This window comes from Fopius arisanus, unplaced genomic scaffold (genome assembly GCF_000806365.1).
Source record: "Fopius arisanus strain USDA-PBARC FA_bdor unplaced genomic scaffold, ASM80636v1 scaffold00026, whole genome shotgun sequence".
NCBI classification, from domain to species: Eukaryota; Metazoa; Arthropoda; class Insecta; order Hymenoptera; family Braconidae; genus Fopius; species Fopius arisanus.
The window spans coordinates 790,176-804,818 of record NW_011887765.1 but is presented as its reverse complement, the minus strand read 5'-3'; the positions used below and the strand labels follow the sequence as shown (position 1 = coordinate 804,818).

Sequence of the window (14,643 nt, the reverse complement as noted above, 5' to 3'; positions counted from 1 at the left end):
TCAATCATTCATATGACAACACTGGGTCACGGATAGATGAATTGCGTCATACTACCGTGAATATAGTAATCCACTCGGGTTTGATGAACTCAAACTGTGCTATAATGATCAACGAGAAAGCAAACAGAAGGATTTACCCACTATTTTTTATTAATAATTGAAGAAGGCCAGTGGAAAATTACTATTCATCATTATCAAGTGCTCACTGACAATCAATTTTAAATATTATCACCCAAAAAAAAAAATCATTCAATATATAATAATATTAGTACTCCCCATATATTATTATAATTAATACACTTGATTCAACTATATTTTTTCTCAATGTAGTATGAGACAGTATTTTCAATTCACCGAATACTTTGTCAACATCTCCGGGTAAAATGTCAAGTGGGTGTTCTTCCGGGGAAGAATTTCCATTTTTTCTTTTCTCTTCCCGACCTTTTCCAAATTCTTCACCACGGGGCATCAACATCTCCAAGAATGTCTCCTTGATCTCCAAGCGGGCGTGGTTCAGAGCCAATTCTCCCAACAATGTCGGTGATACATCCGTCGTACGTGCCATGTGCATTCCCCCGAGCCATAAGTGCATGCCCCAGGACAAAAGTGAACCATTGAACAAAGGGAAAAATAAGTGCGAAGAAGACGTGTTAGAGTTCAAGGACGTCACATACGTGAGAATGGTGTCTGGAACGCGATAAATGCCGGTGTTGTACAGAGTTGGAATAACCGTTTGAGAATTTCATTACGTGAATTTGAAAAAAAATTTTATTACACCCCTTACCACCACTCACCCCCTCCCAAATAAAATAATTAAATTGAATGAAATCAGAATGGCAATTGTCATTGGATTTTTAGATTTTTTTTCTACGTAAATCCTTTAACGAGGAATTAATAGCCATTTTTCTTCATTACTCTGTGCTCGCGCAATGATTGTTGTGGTTTTAGCGGGTGTTTTTATTAATTTAAAAAATTTTTGTTATTCGGCTTAACCACTGACGAGTGAATTTCTTCCGGTTGTCATTCCCTCTAAGATTTGTTTCCATACTTTACAAACCAAGGCATTTTGTGGTGGAGTGACTCTCGTGCACACGCTAGATTGGTCCATACCGCTAACGGGCTTCTAATTATCTCATTACAAGGAGGAGGGATTTAGCGTGTATGCAACGCGGAAATTCAGACTGACCAACGCTTTCGGTCCACGGCCATTAATTATGCGAGCGCCTACCATTGGCAATTAAGAGAATTAACGTAGACCGGGGGTATTTATCCGTCTACCCCAGTGGCAAAAGCCAAAGGCTTTACTCGTTTCCTCATTGCCTTTTTCGGCATTCTTCATTCTTTCCAACGCCCCTCGGTCACTAATGCAAATTCATTATGCAAGATCCCTGTGAAAAGGGCTCATTCAAGTATTTGTTACCCGCAACCTCTTAATCTTAATCAACATCTTAATTATTCTTGCTTATAACGACGTTTTTAATTGAAATTCAATTGAAAATTCGTATGACTTTGCATCGGGAATTTTTAATAAATTTCTAAGGATCCTGATTTGAACCTGGAACGTGCCAAATAATGAAGAGAAAATCGACAAAGAATGACACGCAGGAAATGCTTGAAACAATTTGATAAAACATGTTCAACAAACCTCATCCTGTATACACAGACTAATGGATGTTGAGAGTGACGTTTTCTAATGATAAAACAGTTAGTTTTGTCGCATTAACTCGAGCAAGGTGCGTGTGACTGAAGGAAGTCAAGTTGATGACCGAGAGATAGACGGGGTCATCCCCGATGCTCTCTGAACATTGAAGTTACGGTGAACAAAGAGCCAACAAAGAGCCACCCAAGGTGTAGATATTTAGCCATTTAATTCGTGAATGTCAACGTTAACCGAACAGTACGGAATGTTAAAGTTTGACCTGAAAATAAATAAGAAGAAGAATTACAAGGCACGATCCGGAGTGCGTTTAAGCACGAGAGACAATTTCCTGGTGCATAGTCGGCATGTAGCAAAGAGGAGAGGGTCATTGATCCAATGGCTAGTCCACAAGAGCTTGTTTTAATGGTCTTTGCTGTTCGACGAACCGGAAGGTTGATCATGGGTCCTTCCCTCGTTGGCTAACCACCTTCAGCACGTGGTGGAAGGTTAGATATCAACCGTCCATTCTTGGTGATAGCGCCGATGTACACCAAGTGCTTCCCCTTTAGCACGATTCGTGGGAAAACAGTGCTGGAGACACAACTTGTCTCATTTAAACTCACACACGTAATCTATCTCGACGGCATGAATCCTGAATTAAATTAATCTTTGCCGACTGTCCGGCGAGGGAGGTGGAGCAGATGGACGAAAAACGAGCATTCAACAGCCATTCGGAGTGATTTTCATCGTGAAAATTCCCATGAAAATTCAAAGCTTTCAGAAAATTATCGGTCAACATAAGGTGTATTAATCACCCGCGGGGTCGTTAAATATCGCGTGTGATAAGCACACGATCTACACCCGGAATCACTGATTTCAGCTGATTTGTGGCTTTTACTCGTAATTGATGTTGTCTGATGAATTGATTACGAACAATCGATTATTTTTTGCCGATCGAATAACTCCGCGTCCGGGGTACACATGCATGATAAAAATGGGGTATCACTCGGTGAATAAAGATACTCGGAAAAATCTACATTACGGTGTACTGTTATACACCTTTCTTGAATACATCCTGCAGGAGAGGCGTCAGGTGAAAGTGTTGGCTTTCTACAGCAGCAGATTCTTATACTGTATTATATGCATCATAAAAGCAAGCGATCAGGACGGCCCGTTGAGATATACCCGGAAGACTGGGGCTTCTTTTGAATGTTGTGATGTATTTATGATGGGCAAAGTGCCTAGTGTGGTACACCCTCTCCTTGCTTTTGTATCTAATCGTAACTCTAGGAGCTACCGCAGAATAGTTTGAGTTTGAGGAAAAAAAAATATAAGAAGAATATTGGTATTCCTCAACATAGAATCATTTATTCTCTCACATCTTCAATTTCTTTTTTTTTTTTTTCAAATTATACATTCTCAGGAGTGCATTGACACCTTTTTCGTTCTGTTTGCACTTCCTGAGTCACTGGATACTGTAGGAGGTCACTTGCCACCTCACGAGTTTGCTTCCTCATGATGGGGTTCACACCAGGAATTTCTGGCTTATTTACCTGTCCTAAGAAAATATACTCGTATTGTTATCCAACTTGGAATCAATGGTTCATCATTTGGTTTGGAAAGTACAACCACAGAGGTTGCTCAAGTAACAGCTCACAGAATTTTGTCAGAAAGCCTCAGCACGCATCGGGTTGGATATTATTTTTATTTTGTTGTGCGTCATTACAAAATTACCATGCAATTGGAAAGGATGTGGGTCGTGGCCATTGGTACGTGTTGAGTCCAGAAGGGCCAGATCCGGTATTATTTTTGTATCAGTTGTATTTTTAGCTCTTTGAAATGATTGTGCCAGTCAAACGAATTCACCGTTCTCTTTTTCTCATCGTTGGATGACCCGTCGTTGGAAGAACAAAGGCACAACGTCGTTGACTTTATCTCATCAGTTGGTGGCTTACAGTATAACAGACGATCGGTCGACAACTGTTGCTGAAACAACAGCGGACTCCTGGTGCGTTAAATTGCCAAGTCGTTTCACTGCACACAGTGTGCACCAATAGTACCATTTCAACTTGCCTACACCTTCCCAGAAGATGAATCAATTGTTGTTTCTTTTTCTTTCTTTCTCTTTCTTTTTCGTTCTTTCAGTATTTTCAAAGGTACCCGGCTTCTTGCTTCATCGATTCTCAGGGCTAATAGCCTTATCGTCCAGCCACCTGGAGCAATTAGGGGACAAAGAAATCATTCACGAGATGGGCGATGCACTCCAGTGACATTGAATTCAATTTTATTGGATTACTTGTTTACTCATCGAGTCAGTTAAATGACTGCATATGCAAACAAAAATTTTCCGATCAGTTGAAGAAAAGAAAGAAAAGAAAATTCGAAATTTGATAAAATATTAAGATGAACTTGACAGGATCCCAAAGAAATCATCTGACTAACCGACTAATTCCATGTTATCACGGAAGTAAGATAACCGGAGCAGAGGAATTTTTACAGCCCTCCCCCTCTCATCTTTTTCTTCAGTCATTGCTTCCTTGTGCCACCAATATGACTGCACATACTAGGAACACCACCAGCGAGCTGATGATCACTCCTAGGGTAAAAGCGAAGGCTTCCATAAAATTACAACATCCATTACTACCATTCGTCCTTCGTAAAGAGTCTCTCATGGACGGTCACGTTTTCTAGACTTGTGTTGATGCTACTGTCCACGTCGGCAGAATGAATCTTCACTCTGGTTCAAGGAACCCCACCTAACCAGTAACCACTGCCTCAAGTAGCAAAAGTTATTTGCCTCCATTTTAAATTTATCATCTTTCAAATTCAAACCCCACATCTATAACAATATATTAATTATGTACTATCCTCAAATAATAATTATATGAAATATATTGTTAGAGATTTTGAATTGAATGACTAGAAAAAATTGGATTAATATATATTTAATTTCTAAAAAGTCATATGCATATGAAAGATGTATATCATTCGTCTGAATATAGATTAAGCTTTCTCAATATAATATAATTATTAAATATTTGGATCTGGATTGAAGAAAGAGAAACAATTTTCTGGGAAATTCAGCCAATTATCCAGTACAATTTGTACATTATGACTTTTTGATGAGGATCCCACGGATTCAATGTCAAATCGATTTACCCAGTCTGACAATGACTCTTCCAACGTCCAAATAAAAATCACGGAATGTCGACGATAAGTTTACACGTAGAACTTATAAAAATACGAATACGGAATTCACGAACTCGTGCAGAGTGGTGGATAGTCATAAGCGTAGGTTTGCATTTCCGTGGTGAAATCCGAGGCAGCAGGCCACGACGCGATTTCTCAAAGCGTTGGAAGGTGCACCCGGTAAACTTCCCATCCGCATCGTTGATCCCAGAGTGCAGTAGGTGTATCAACATGATGCCCATCGGCTATATAAAGAGTTATGCTGGATATTTACCGAAGTCGATATTAATCTTACTTTAGTGGCCAGCGATGACCCTCTTAATATCGCGTATCGATTGACCTTTCCTGAGAAAATGAGAGAACGACGATTATTTCTCATAATACTACCATGTACTCATCATCATCATGCAGCAGGAGAAGGATTCAGCAATCAACTCCGGGGCAAATACAGATTTAAAAATAGTTGATAGAGTTAATTGACCCCTTAACGCGTATTTTCATTGGAGAATGAGATAGAGTCACGAGAGCACATTCTCCCCGATCATGCGTGTGTGATCATTCTTCACAGCTCATACCATCTGTCGAGGATTGAAATCGAATTCATTGTCCCAGCATTGAGTCCCTTCTGTCAATCGATTTTACCACCGATAAGGATTTATGGCCGGACTGTTTTGTCGCGTTAAAATTTTTTAACCGTTCCTTTATTGGGTTACTTGCGATGACTGCGGAAGATCGATGCGCTTGTAATGATCTCTCGTTTACCACTCACCAAATGATGATGTATTAACATCGAGATCTTCTTGTTTATCTTTCAGAGGAAAGTACGCTACAGTGAGACGATGCAGGGAGAGATCAAGTGGTAGACAGTGGGCAGCCAAGTTCCTCAGGAAGAGACGACGTGCACAGGAGCTGAAGGCTGAAGCTCTTCATGAAGTCGCGGTGCTGGATGCCGCGGCACACTGTCCACAACTCGTTTCGCTTCATCAAGTATTTGAGACAAATACCGAGATGGTGCTTGTTCTAGAGCTGTGAGTACTCAATCATTATTATCATCTGCATTCTTTCGTTGAATTGAACGAGAGGAAATAGTATTGGACACTCGCAAATGCATGATGCTATGAATTTTCCAGTGCTCCAGGTGGTGAACTACAGATGGTACTTGACAGGGACGAAGTGCCAGAGGAGCATCAAGTCGTCAGGCTTCTTCGACAGATTCTCGATGGTATCGCCTTCCTTCACTCCTTCAACGTGGCACATCTCGACATCAAGGTAAGCTTTCCACATTCACCATTGGTAATTCAATATCACGGGTTGGGCATTCAAAAAATCACCAATGGCGAGCGCTTAGAAAATCTTTAACGCAGCATTATCCATGCTCATTTTATTTGTCGTGTGGGTTTAATGAGGACAGTGTTAACTACCTCGAGCTACGAAATACCACAAGACTGGCGCCGCGACGCCCCGACGACGTCACACTGTGGCTCTCTGTTGGTCAGGTGGAAGACGAATTGGCAGTATTGCAGATTCTACCGCATGACGACCCAAATATCTCACATAATTCTTACATTTCAAATAACTTGGCTTCCTCCTTGTCCTCTTTTTTATTCACTCACACGAGCACACTGTCCTCTTCCTTTTCCGGTCATGCTAATTCCTCGGGTATCAGCAAATTCCTGTGACAGGAACTGATACTCGTGCAATATTATCTGGTGAGGCATCACCTCTGGAATACACAAATGACACACTCATAGAGGAATTCGGTTGATGTTACCTAATGCATTGAGCTCAACCTTTTCGATCCACTTGGATTAATTAATGATTGAGTAACCATTACCGAATGGTAATTTTACTGAACGTACCAGCGTTCCCCTGAATGGATTAACTATTGACGAATATTTAATTCTTCTTAATTCTCCTGCGAGTGCGTAATGATTTCGATTTTGAGTCGATTGCTGTTAATGTAAAGGAATCATTTAGGACGTGTTGTAAATGTCGACCTCGGTTTTACGTATCGGTATTGCACGACGTGAAGTGGAAAAGCGTGTGGGCGAGGATTCAGTGTCGCTGGATTGGTCTTTTTTTTATTTCATCATTACCTTTTGATTTTAATTCGTATTGTGTACACGGTGTCACAGTATCTCGTGTCCTTATTAGGTAGTCAATAGCTAAGCATCAATAGCCAATCTGTCTCAATTGAAATTGAAATTTTCGTCCCTCGATTTTGATCTCCGATTCATTGGGCATTTGTATGAGTATTCATCGATTATCATGAGCAATTGATACGGCAAGCCAAGGCAAGCCAGTCATATTAATAATATCCCACGATATATTGCATGTACCTTGTGTATACAGTACCAATCTTCTTTCAAATGCGACACATACAGAACTTAGTCTTTCACCATTTAATGCAGTCAGAGATTATGATCTTCTTACGCAATCCAATTATCCCGGCGTTTCGCAAATTACCGTTACCAATCGTGGCACAGAGGTACAATCCACCAAACAGTTTATAGAGGCTGGAAGGAAGGCCGTTTCTGTCACACTTAAGTACATACCTTGTCGATAATGAACACTCGTAATTATTATTTTTCATTAGTGTCCGGTTTTACCATTTTCATTTGCTAATGGATAATGCACGCACGAGAAATTTCATTCTCATGCGTTTATGTCTTCATACTACACCTTTACGATTTTTTTTCATAAATTTCGAAATTTCATGTGGAATTTTTCAAGTTCATTAGAAAATTACTCTCTGCTTTTATTTCGAGAACTACCAAATTTTTGTGGTTAAAATCACGTGAAATTAATTATTTTATTCAAAAGATCTATTCAATTAATTTAAATCAATTGACGTGTTCATTAACGCGTTTTAATGAATTTTCACCAGTCGATTTCTGACACTTTACGCACTTTCAAAATTATTTCATTTATTTGCAAATATTTCCGTAAAAATTTCCCCGAAAAATTTCTCGCGTAATTACCAGATTCCCGGGGTAATTCCGCCATCTCTCCACGCGCTGAGAGTAATTATAATAGATCTCCGTAAGAGCTGCACAAAAAATTGACAAAGTGAGAGTACCCGAGGAAACACGAGATAATGACCGGAAATGAGTTTGAGCGCGCGCCTAGCACAATTGGCGTATCTCCATGCCTGAATTAAGAATTAGTCAGAGATTTTGAGACGAAATTTAATCCGAAAAACGGTGATGTCTCCGTTTATCATCGATAAATGCCGGATGGAATGGCATTCAATCGGTACGCGGAAAGAATTAACAAATTAATAATTGAATTTTTAATGTTGCTCTGCAAATCACGCGATTCTGCTCACAAAGAGACGCACCATTCACTGTTTTTATGCCTGACACGACACACCAGTTGAGATAGAAAGCTGAATTTTGCATGAATTTACTTTAGGAAGTCTCGTTTGGTGCCTTTCCGTTTTTGCAATGTGTAGACGGCCAAAAACACGCCAAGGAGGCGGGAGTTTCAAATATAGCCGCCGACAATTAGCGAATTCCAAGCGTCAGATAACCTCTCGTGTCTCAAAAGAAATTCCCTGGCTGGATTTTGATAATCTGCCCAAATGTTTCAAAAAATTTTCCAAAAACATCACCAAATTTTCACACCAAATCCCAGACTTCAAGGAATCGACACTAAAAATCTAAATTCCACTTCAATTACTCCCCGCAAATTAATGAGTTAAGAAAATTCTAAGATTTCCATTGCAAGTTAAAGAAAGTCATTAAATTTTTCAATTGTTGTTATTTAAACGATATTTTTTAGTATTTTTATGGTGAACTTAATGTTTGATGATGTTTTCTCATTTAATCACATCCCATAATTAATTTAATCGGTTGATCTCGTGTGGGTACATTCCCAGCTAAATAAAGCATCAACTTTTGGCTAATGAACTTTCCTGAATTTCTATTTATACCCAAAATTTGGCGTGAAAATTCAGCAAAATGGAGAATTAGCTTGTGCTTGAATAAATGGAATAGCACAGAAGAACGATGTCGTTCATGACTACTATGTTGTAATTGGAACTGATTGACAGTAGCGTCTGGCCAGTGATACATAAACTTAAGCTGAGAGGAAAGTTTGCTTGTTGCACCTGTTTATTAACGAGATACAAACGATGAAATTATTCACGGTACAACTAATTTGCAGTGTACCGTAGGGCATTGCCAGGGCAATTACGGTAATCGATCATTTACCGGTGAGTATTCAACAGCTGAATATTAGAGGTGTCTAAATGTCAAATATTTTCACACCGTGCGAAACGTTTATTTATGCAAGTGGCTATTTTATGGTATTAATACACTCATTTTCTCGCAGAATTATACCGGGGATTTACACACAGAGTGATAATTGTTGGTTTTATTGGGTATCGCTTGCTCGTTAATTATGACAGATGTATCTTCTCTGCATTCGTAAATTCCAGAGATGCTTCTCATTATCTCTATGCCCATTGGCATTCAGGCCCAGTCTTCTCGAGATGTAGTAATTTTTTTTCGCGAGAATCCCCAGAATCCCCTAGATTTTGATGTGATAATTCGGTGGTGCGGGGGTACTCATTACGGTCTCAAAAGTGTATGGAAAAATTTAATTTTAGGATGAAGGGAAAGCTCATGACGTAGGACATGTCGGTAATTAGGTCTCAGGGGGGAATAACAATCGGAAGAGTGAATTTTTTTTCCATCGGAGACGAATAACTGCATCTGGCAATTGCAATTGCAATGATTTATACACATCAACTCGACTTGAGCTTGAGTTTTCGCGATGGACTTTAAAACTCGCGTGTGACAGACGTAAATCACTGAGACTATCGTGATATTTCAGTAACACGCGACCTTATGAAATCACCTGGCAAAGGTGTTAAGTCATATCACAAAACAATGTAATGTCAATTACACGCGATGTTTCCTGACCCAAATATAGCAACTCGTCTTCATGAATGGGTAAAAGTGAAAAAGAATAAAAAAAAAAAATCTATACCACTGGCATCACTCCAAGAGATGGCTTTCGTCTCGACGTGTCGCTTCAAGGGTGCACATTAAATTAATTGATTAATAAATAGTTATTATCAGCTGGTAGGCATCGAAGACCAACCACGTTGGTGCAACCCTCCATTCTATTTATTTCTAGTCGTGGAATGTCACGGTAGTTTCAAAAATAGAAAAACGTTATGTGTGCGAGAGTTCATCGGCGCCAAGTCAGAGACCTCTTTTCAAACACATCGTTTATTTCCCCAATAGACACATTCACCATCAATTCATTACTCGGTGCACATGCCTAATTCACTGCTCTTTAACTTGAAAACCGTGCATTACGCTGATTAGATTTTTTTTTTTTTATTTTTCATCTTTTAATGATATGCGAGTTTTGCCTTGACACGAGATTGTCGTGCATTTTCATCTCTTGTCTCTCACAAACTCTCTTTCATTGTTCAGACATGACTCTTTCTCTGCAACAAATCAGTGTTCACTCTTAAGGTACACTAACGAGAACTTTTCCTAACTGTCAGTGCATATTGTCAATGAACATTCATCTTCATCCAGTTTAGCTCGATGTGGCATTACGCAAGCCACTGCTAGTCATTAAATATCTCAATTAATTATATAAACATGAGAATTCAATTACGTCTAGATCTCTGAGAACTTCATGAGTTTTCCTCAACACGATTAATATATTCTTCATAGCAATTTGCATTACCCAATAATTCGGTTAATTAATTTTTATCAATAATTGGTTTAATGTAAAAACAATCATTAGGTTTCTTTTAATATTGTTGTTAAATTTATTTATTGCTTATAGACGAGTTTCTGAATTTCAATGAACTCTTTTTAATTTCATGATGCAATTTATTGACGAAATGTTCTGTTTTATTTTTGGGACTTGAATTTTTTTTTAACGGAGTTCAAAGACACGGAATTCATCATTGAATGGTATTATGTACACTCCGTTCATTACAGTGTATAGCACAGTTGAGGCTTAGCATATAGTCATGGAAGGCACATAAAGGCATGTATATATACCCAGAAGGTTCTCTCCCTCTGGTTCCCCGTCCAGACATTCGTGTACATCTCTCCCCCATTTTTAAGCCTCAACAACCGGAAGTTCCAATGAGACTTTGTTGAACAAACGTTGAGAGATTCCTCGTTAAATACGGGCTTGGGAACACGTCCCAAAACCATTGAATTATCCATTTTTAACAAGACTAAACGAAAATTTCAATATTCACTTATAAAAATTCCAAATGTCGAAAATTTCACTCGAAATAAATTATTGCCTTGACCTATTTTCCAATTACTTCATAAATCCAATTATTTATTCGGTGATTATTCTTCAAAAAATTTATATTCCTGACGACATTACTTTAAACCAATTATTTATTTATTAGAAAAGCCTGAGGCAAAATTCTCCCGCAAATGCAGTTTTCCAAAAATTTGCTCGAATTTTTTTTCGGCGATTGAATCAAAAATTACGACGATATGATCTCTTTAATTTTCATTTTTATCAAGAGACCGCCAATTAAGCGATTAAAAAAGGCCTCAAACTGGCAATCACCATGCGAAAATAATTTCGTACTTTCCCTCGAGACTGTTTTATTCGGGATTGAGTTTTCATCGGTTTATCTTAAGTAATGACCAAGCATTTGAAATTATTGCAGCTGTAAATAAACACGGAGTTGAAATGTTTCAACTCCTTGGAAAAACAAAAAGGTATGCTGTGGCAATTGGAAAGTATTCGATGTTATTTTTTTATTCCTCATCCAATATTTTTGTTTCTTTGTTGGTTTATTTACCCAGGAGAGGGGCCACAACAACACGATCATGTAATGTGTGTACATGGGGTATATACACCGCACGAACAAAGTAATAGATTACAGAATTGGTTCGAAATGTTTTTCTGCACGAGTAATATCCATAAATAAATGAATATCCTGCGGTTTCGTTGGTATTAACATTCGGTTTTTTACAAGGCAGTCACCCTTTGGTGGTTTTCACTTTTCAGTGTACGGCAAAAACAATTTTATATGAACCATTCAGAGTTTATTGCACCAGTCGATCATGATCTTGTTCGCGATGTAATTCATCTCTCGATATTGCAGCATGCACCGCATTCTTTAGTCATACCTTTTTACTCGCATTGTTTTTATTCTATTGCAATGGGGCACCCATTGTTATTTTGTTACAAGGACAACTCTAGGGTTACAGACACTTTCTCAGAATTACTCAGTTAGAATTTTTTTCCATCGAATTCCACTATTTTTATCTTTCAATTTGTCGTGTCACTAAAAATTGAACATTCCAATGGTTTTTCATCGTGCCTGAATTTTTTTTCATCCAATTCCCGCATTCCACAATTTTTTATTCGTCCTATCCCACAAAAAATGAGCATTCCAGCGTTTTTTATTGTTTTTTGCGAAAAATGAGTACAAAAAATTACTCTAATTAAAAGAACACGAGTTTTTACTGTTTGCAGAAAATCTCAAGTGTTCAATTGAATAAATGGTGTACAAACGAGAGGGAATTATTGAAATTCGCCAATTCGGCCGAATATCGAAATTGCTATTGTTATCCAAATGTTTACAAACACGCGATATTTTCTGCAACGATATGAGGATATGTGCATCGTAACCGAATAAAGAAACAAAGTGGCATTGCCCCATTGTCTCGGCAAGGCCGATCACTCGGCCTTGCTCGGAGGTAAATAAAGTGAAATGAAACATCTCGTATTTTCGTATTTGCAATTTTTCATTCACTCTCTGATGAAATCCCACATGATTATTCTGCAAATTTCTTTCATTTTTTCCATTACCGGACTGATTGCCCCATGTGCGTCATTTCATATTTTTCATCTCGAATATAAACACCAAACACCAAACACCAAACCTTAACACCAAATACTTACACTAAAATCTAGGGGATTCTGGGGATTCTCATGGAAAAAAATCACTACATCTGGGGAATATCGGGCCTTAAAGAAGATCGAGGATTTAGAGGAATGGATAAAGATCCTTGAATAGAATAAATTCCTGGGCATTCAGCGTAGAATCTCGTCTGACTTCTTACCAGAGTAAAATCCAATCATCACAGCAGGATGACGGGCAAACAGCTTGGAGTACCCCACAATGATATTTTCTACCCAACGTGCAAACTATTTCTCGCTCACGTAATCAACCGCCACTACTTGGGCTCTGGCTGTCTCCTTTTATCTCATTTTTGTGGAATTGTTTTTGTCCCGTGGACGATACGCTCTAATGCGTTCAAGTACTGCGTTTCGTTTACTCATGTACGCTGTCTACCACCTGTTCCTCCGCCAGGTTCATGCTAGGGTTCACCTGCGTGTAGAAATGTTTTTTTTTTTACCCCGGGAACGACAATATTCTTGAGTTTTTTTAATGTACCTTGAGGTCTGTATCGCCTGCATATCTGGTTACGGTCGTGGGCTCCTGAAAATTCTCTTTCGGTTTTTTAATTTCTTTCGTTTTTAAATTCACCGCAAGAACGGACTGCGATATTATTTTTTCATGTCCGAAATTGTCTCGGGAATATTTTAATAGGTGGACTTGTCGTTTTTATATTTTTACGTGTATTTTTCATTTTTTTTATTCCAATTGTGATTCTGAATCGAAATTTTTTTCATATTCTAATGTCAATTTTCAAAATATATATGAATAATAATGCAATTATTATTATTGATTATATTATTGATATTATTGTTATTGTTAATATTTTCTGGGCTTTTTGCATGAAAATAGCAAAAATCTGTGGGAAAATGGGATTGGAGTAAATATTTATGACGAGAAATTGATCGTCCGAAGTAACACAAAGATCCACCCACCCGCAGAAGAGATCGATGATAATGATTGTTAAGACGTACATTTGTTGTTTGACGTGTGTCAATGCTAACCAGAGATTACATGGTTCTTCACTCACCACGACATACCACAAATTCCCACATTATTCGAGAATACCTCAAGCCGATAATCGATAATTTCCCCATGATATATTTATGAGTCGATAAGATGAATCGCTCATTCAGCTGCACGTTTTTTTCTCCTTATTTATTTAATATCTCGTAATTTTATTTATCCTCAATAAATGATCACAAAACACTGGCTCGTGGGAAAAAGATACCACATAACGAATACCTTGAAATTCCAGTGTATGTAATATACAACCCGTGTACAATAAATATACATAATGCGTATGCAGGATGCTGAGTAACCTCAGGGTGGAGAGAACAATTTTTCCAAACGGCTAACACTACAAATGTACATCTGAAGTTGTTGCACAGTAACTCTTAATTTTCCATAAGTAGGCTTCACTCCCTCTGCAATTCACTGGTTACCTTTAAGGTGTAGACCATCACCCTTTGAGCTGCTGTAAGCTATTGAGAAAATAGCTGGGGAGTTACTTCCATTATTGCTCATGTAAATTTTTATAATGATCATTTATTTATGGATATTAATTGTTTGCGGTGGGTCCGTGAAACTCAAAACATTTTTATTTCCATTCAAATTATTCCTCATGAAATAACGCAATATCAATATTCAATGGTCAATTACCAATTGAAACAATTTTATTTTATTTTATTCCTACTTTATTCTCTCCAATTAATCGATTCTCGACTGGCCGATAAATCGATACATCAAATAATCCATATATCTTTAAAATTGGTTGTTCGATGAAATTCGATATATATCATGTCATTGATCTATACTATCGCCATATTGTCGCATTGGAGGCGGGAAATTCAAATAAAAATCCAATTTTCACCGAATATTGAAAAATTCGAAATAAATAGAA

At 38.1% G+C, this 14,643-nt stretch overlaps 1 protein-coding gene across 1 annotated transcript in view; it reads left to right on the top strand.

The window, feature by feature from the left end:
* LOC105264961 (serine/threonine-protein kinase 17A) overlaps window positions 1-14,643 on the top strand; it is a 54,428-nt gene that overhangs the window by 32,353 nt on the left and 7,432 nt on the right. The window contains exons 2-3 of the mRNA XM_011302198.1: window positions 5,644-5,856; window positions 5,959-6,097. Of these exons, the coding sequence (XP_011300500.1) occupies window positions 5,644-5,856; window positions 5,959-6,097 (352 nt within the window). The remainder of the gene's footprint in view (window positions 1-5,643; window positions 5,857-5,958; window positions 6,098-14,643) is intronic.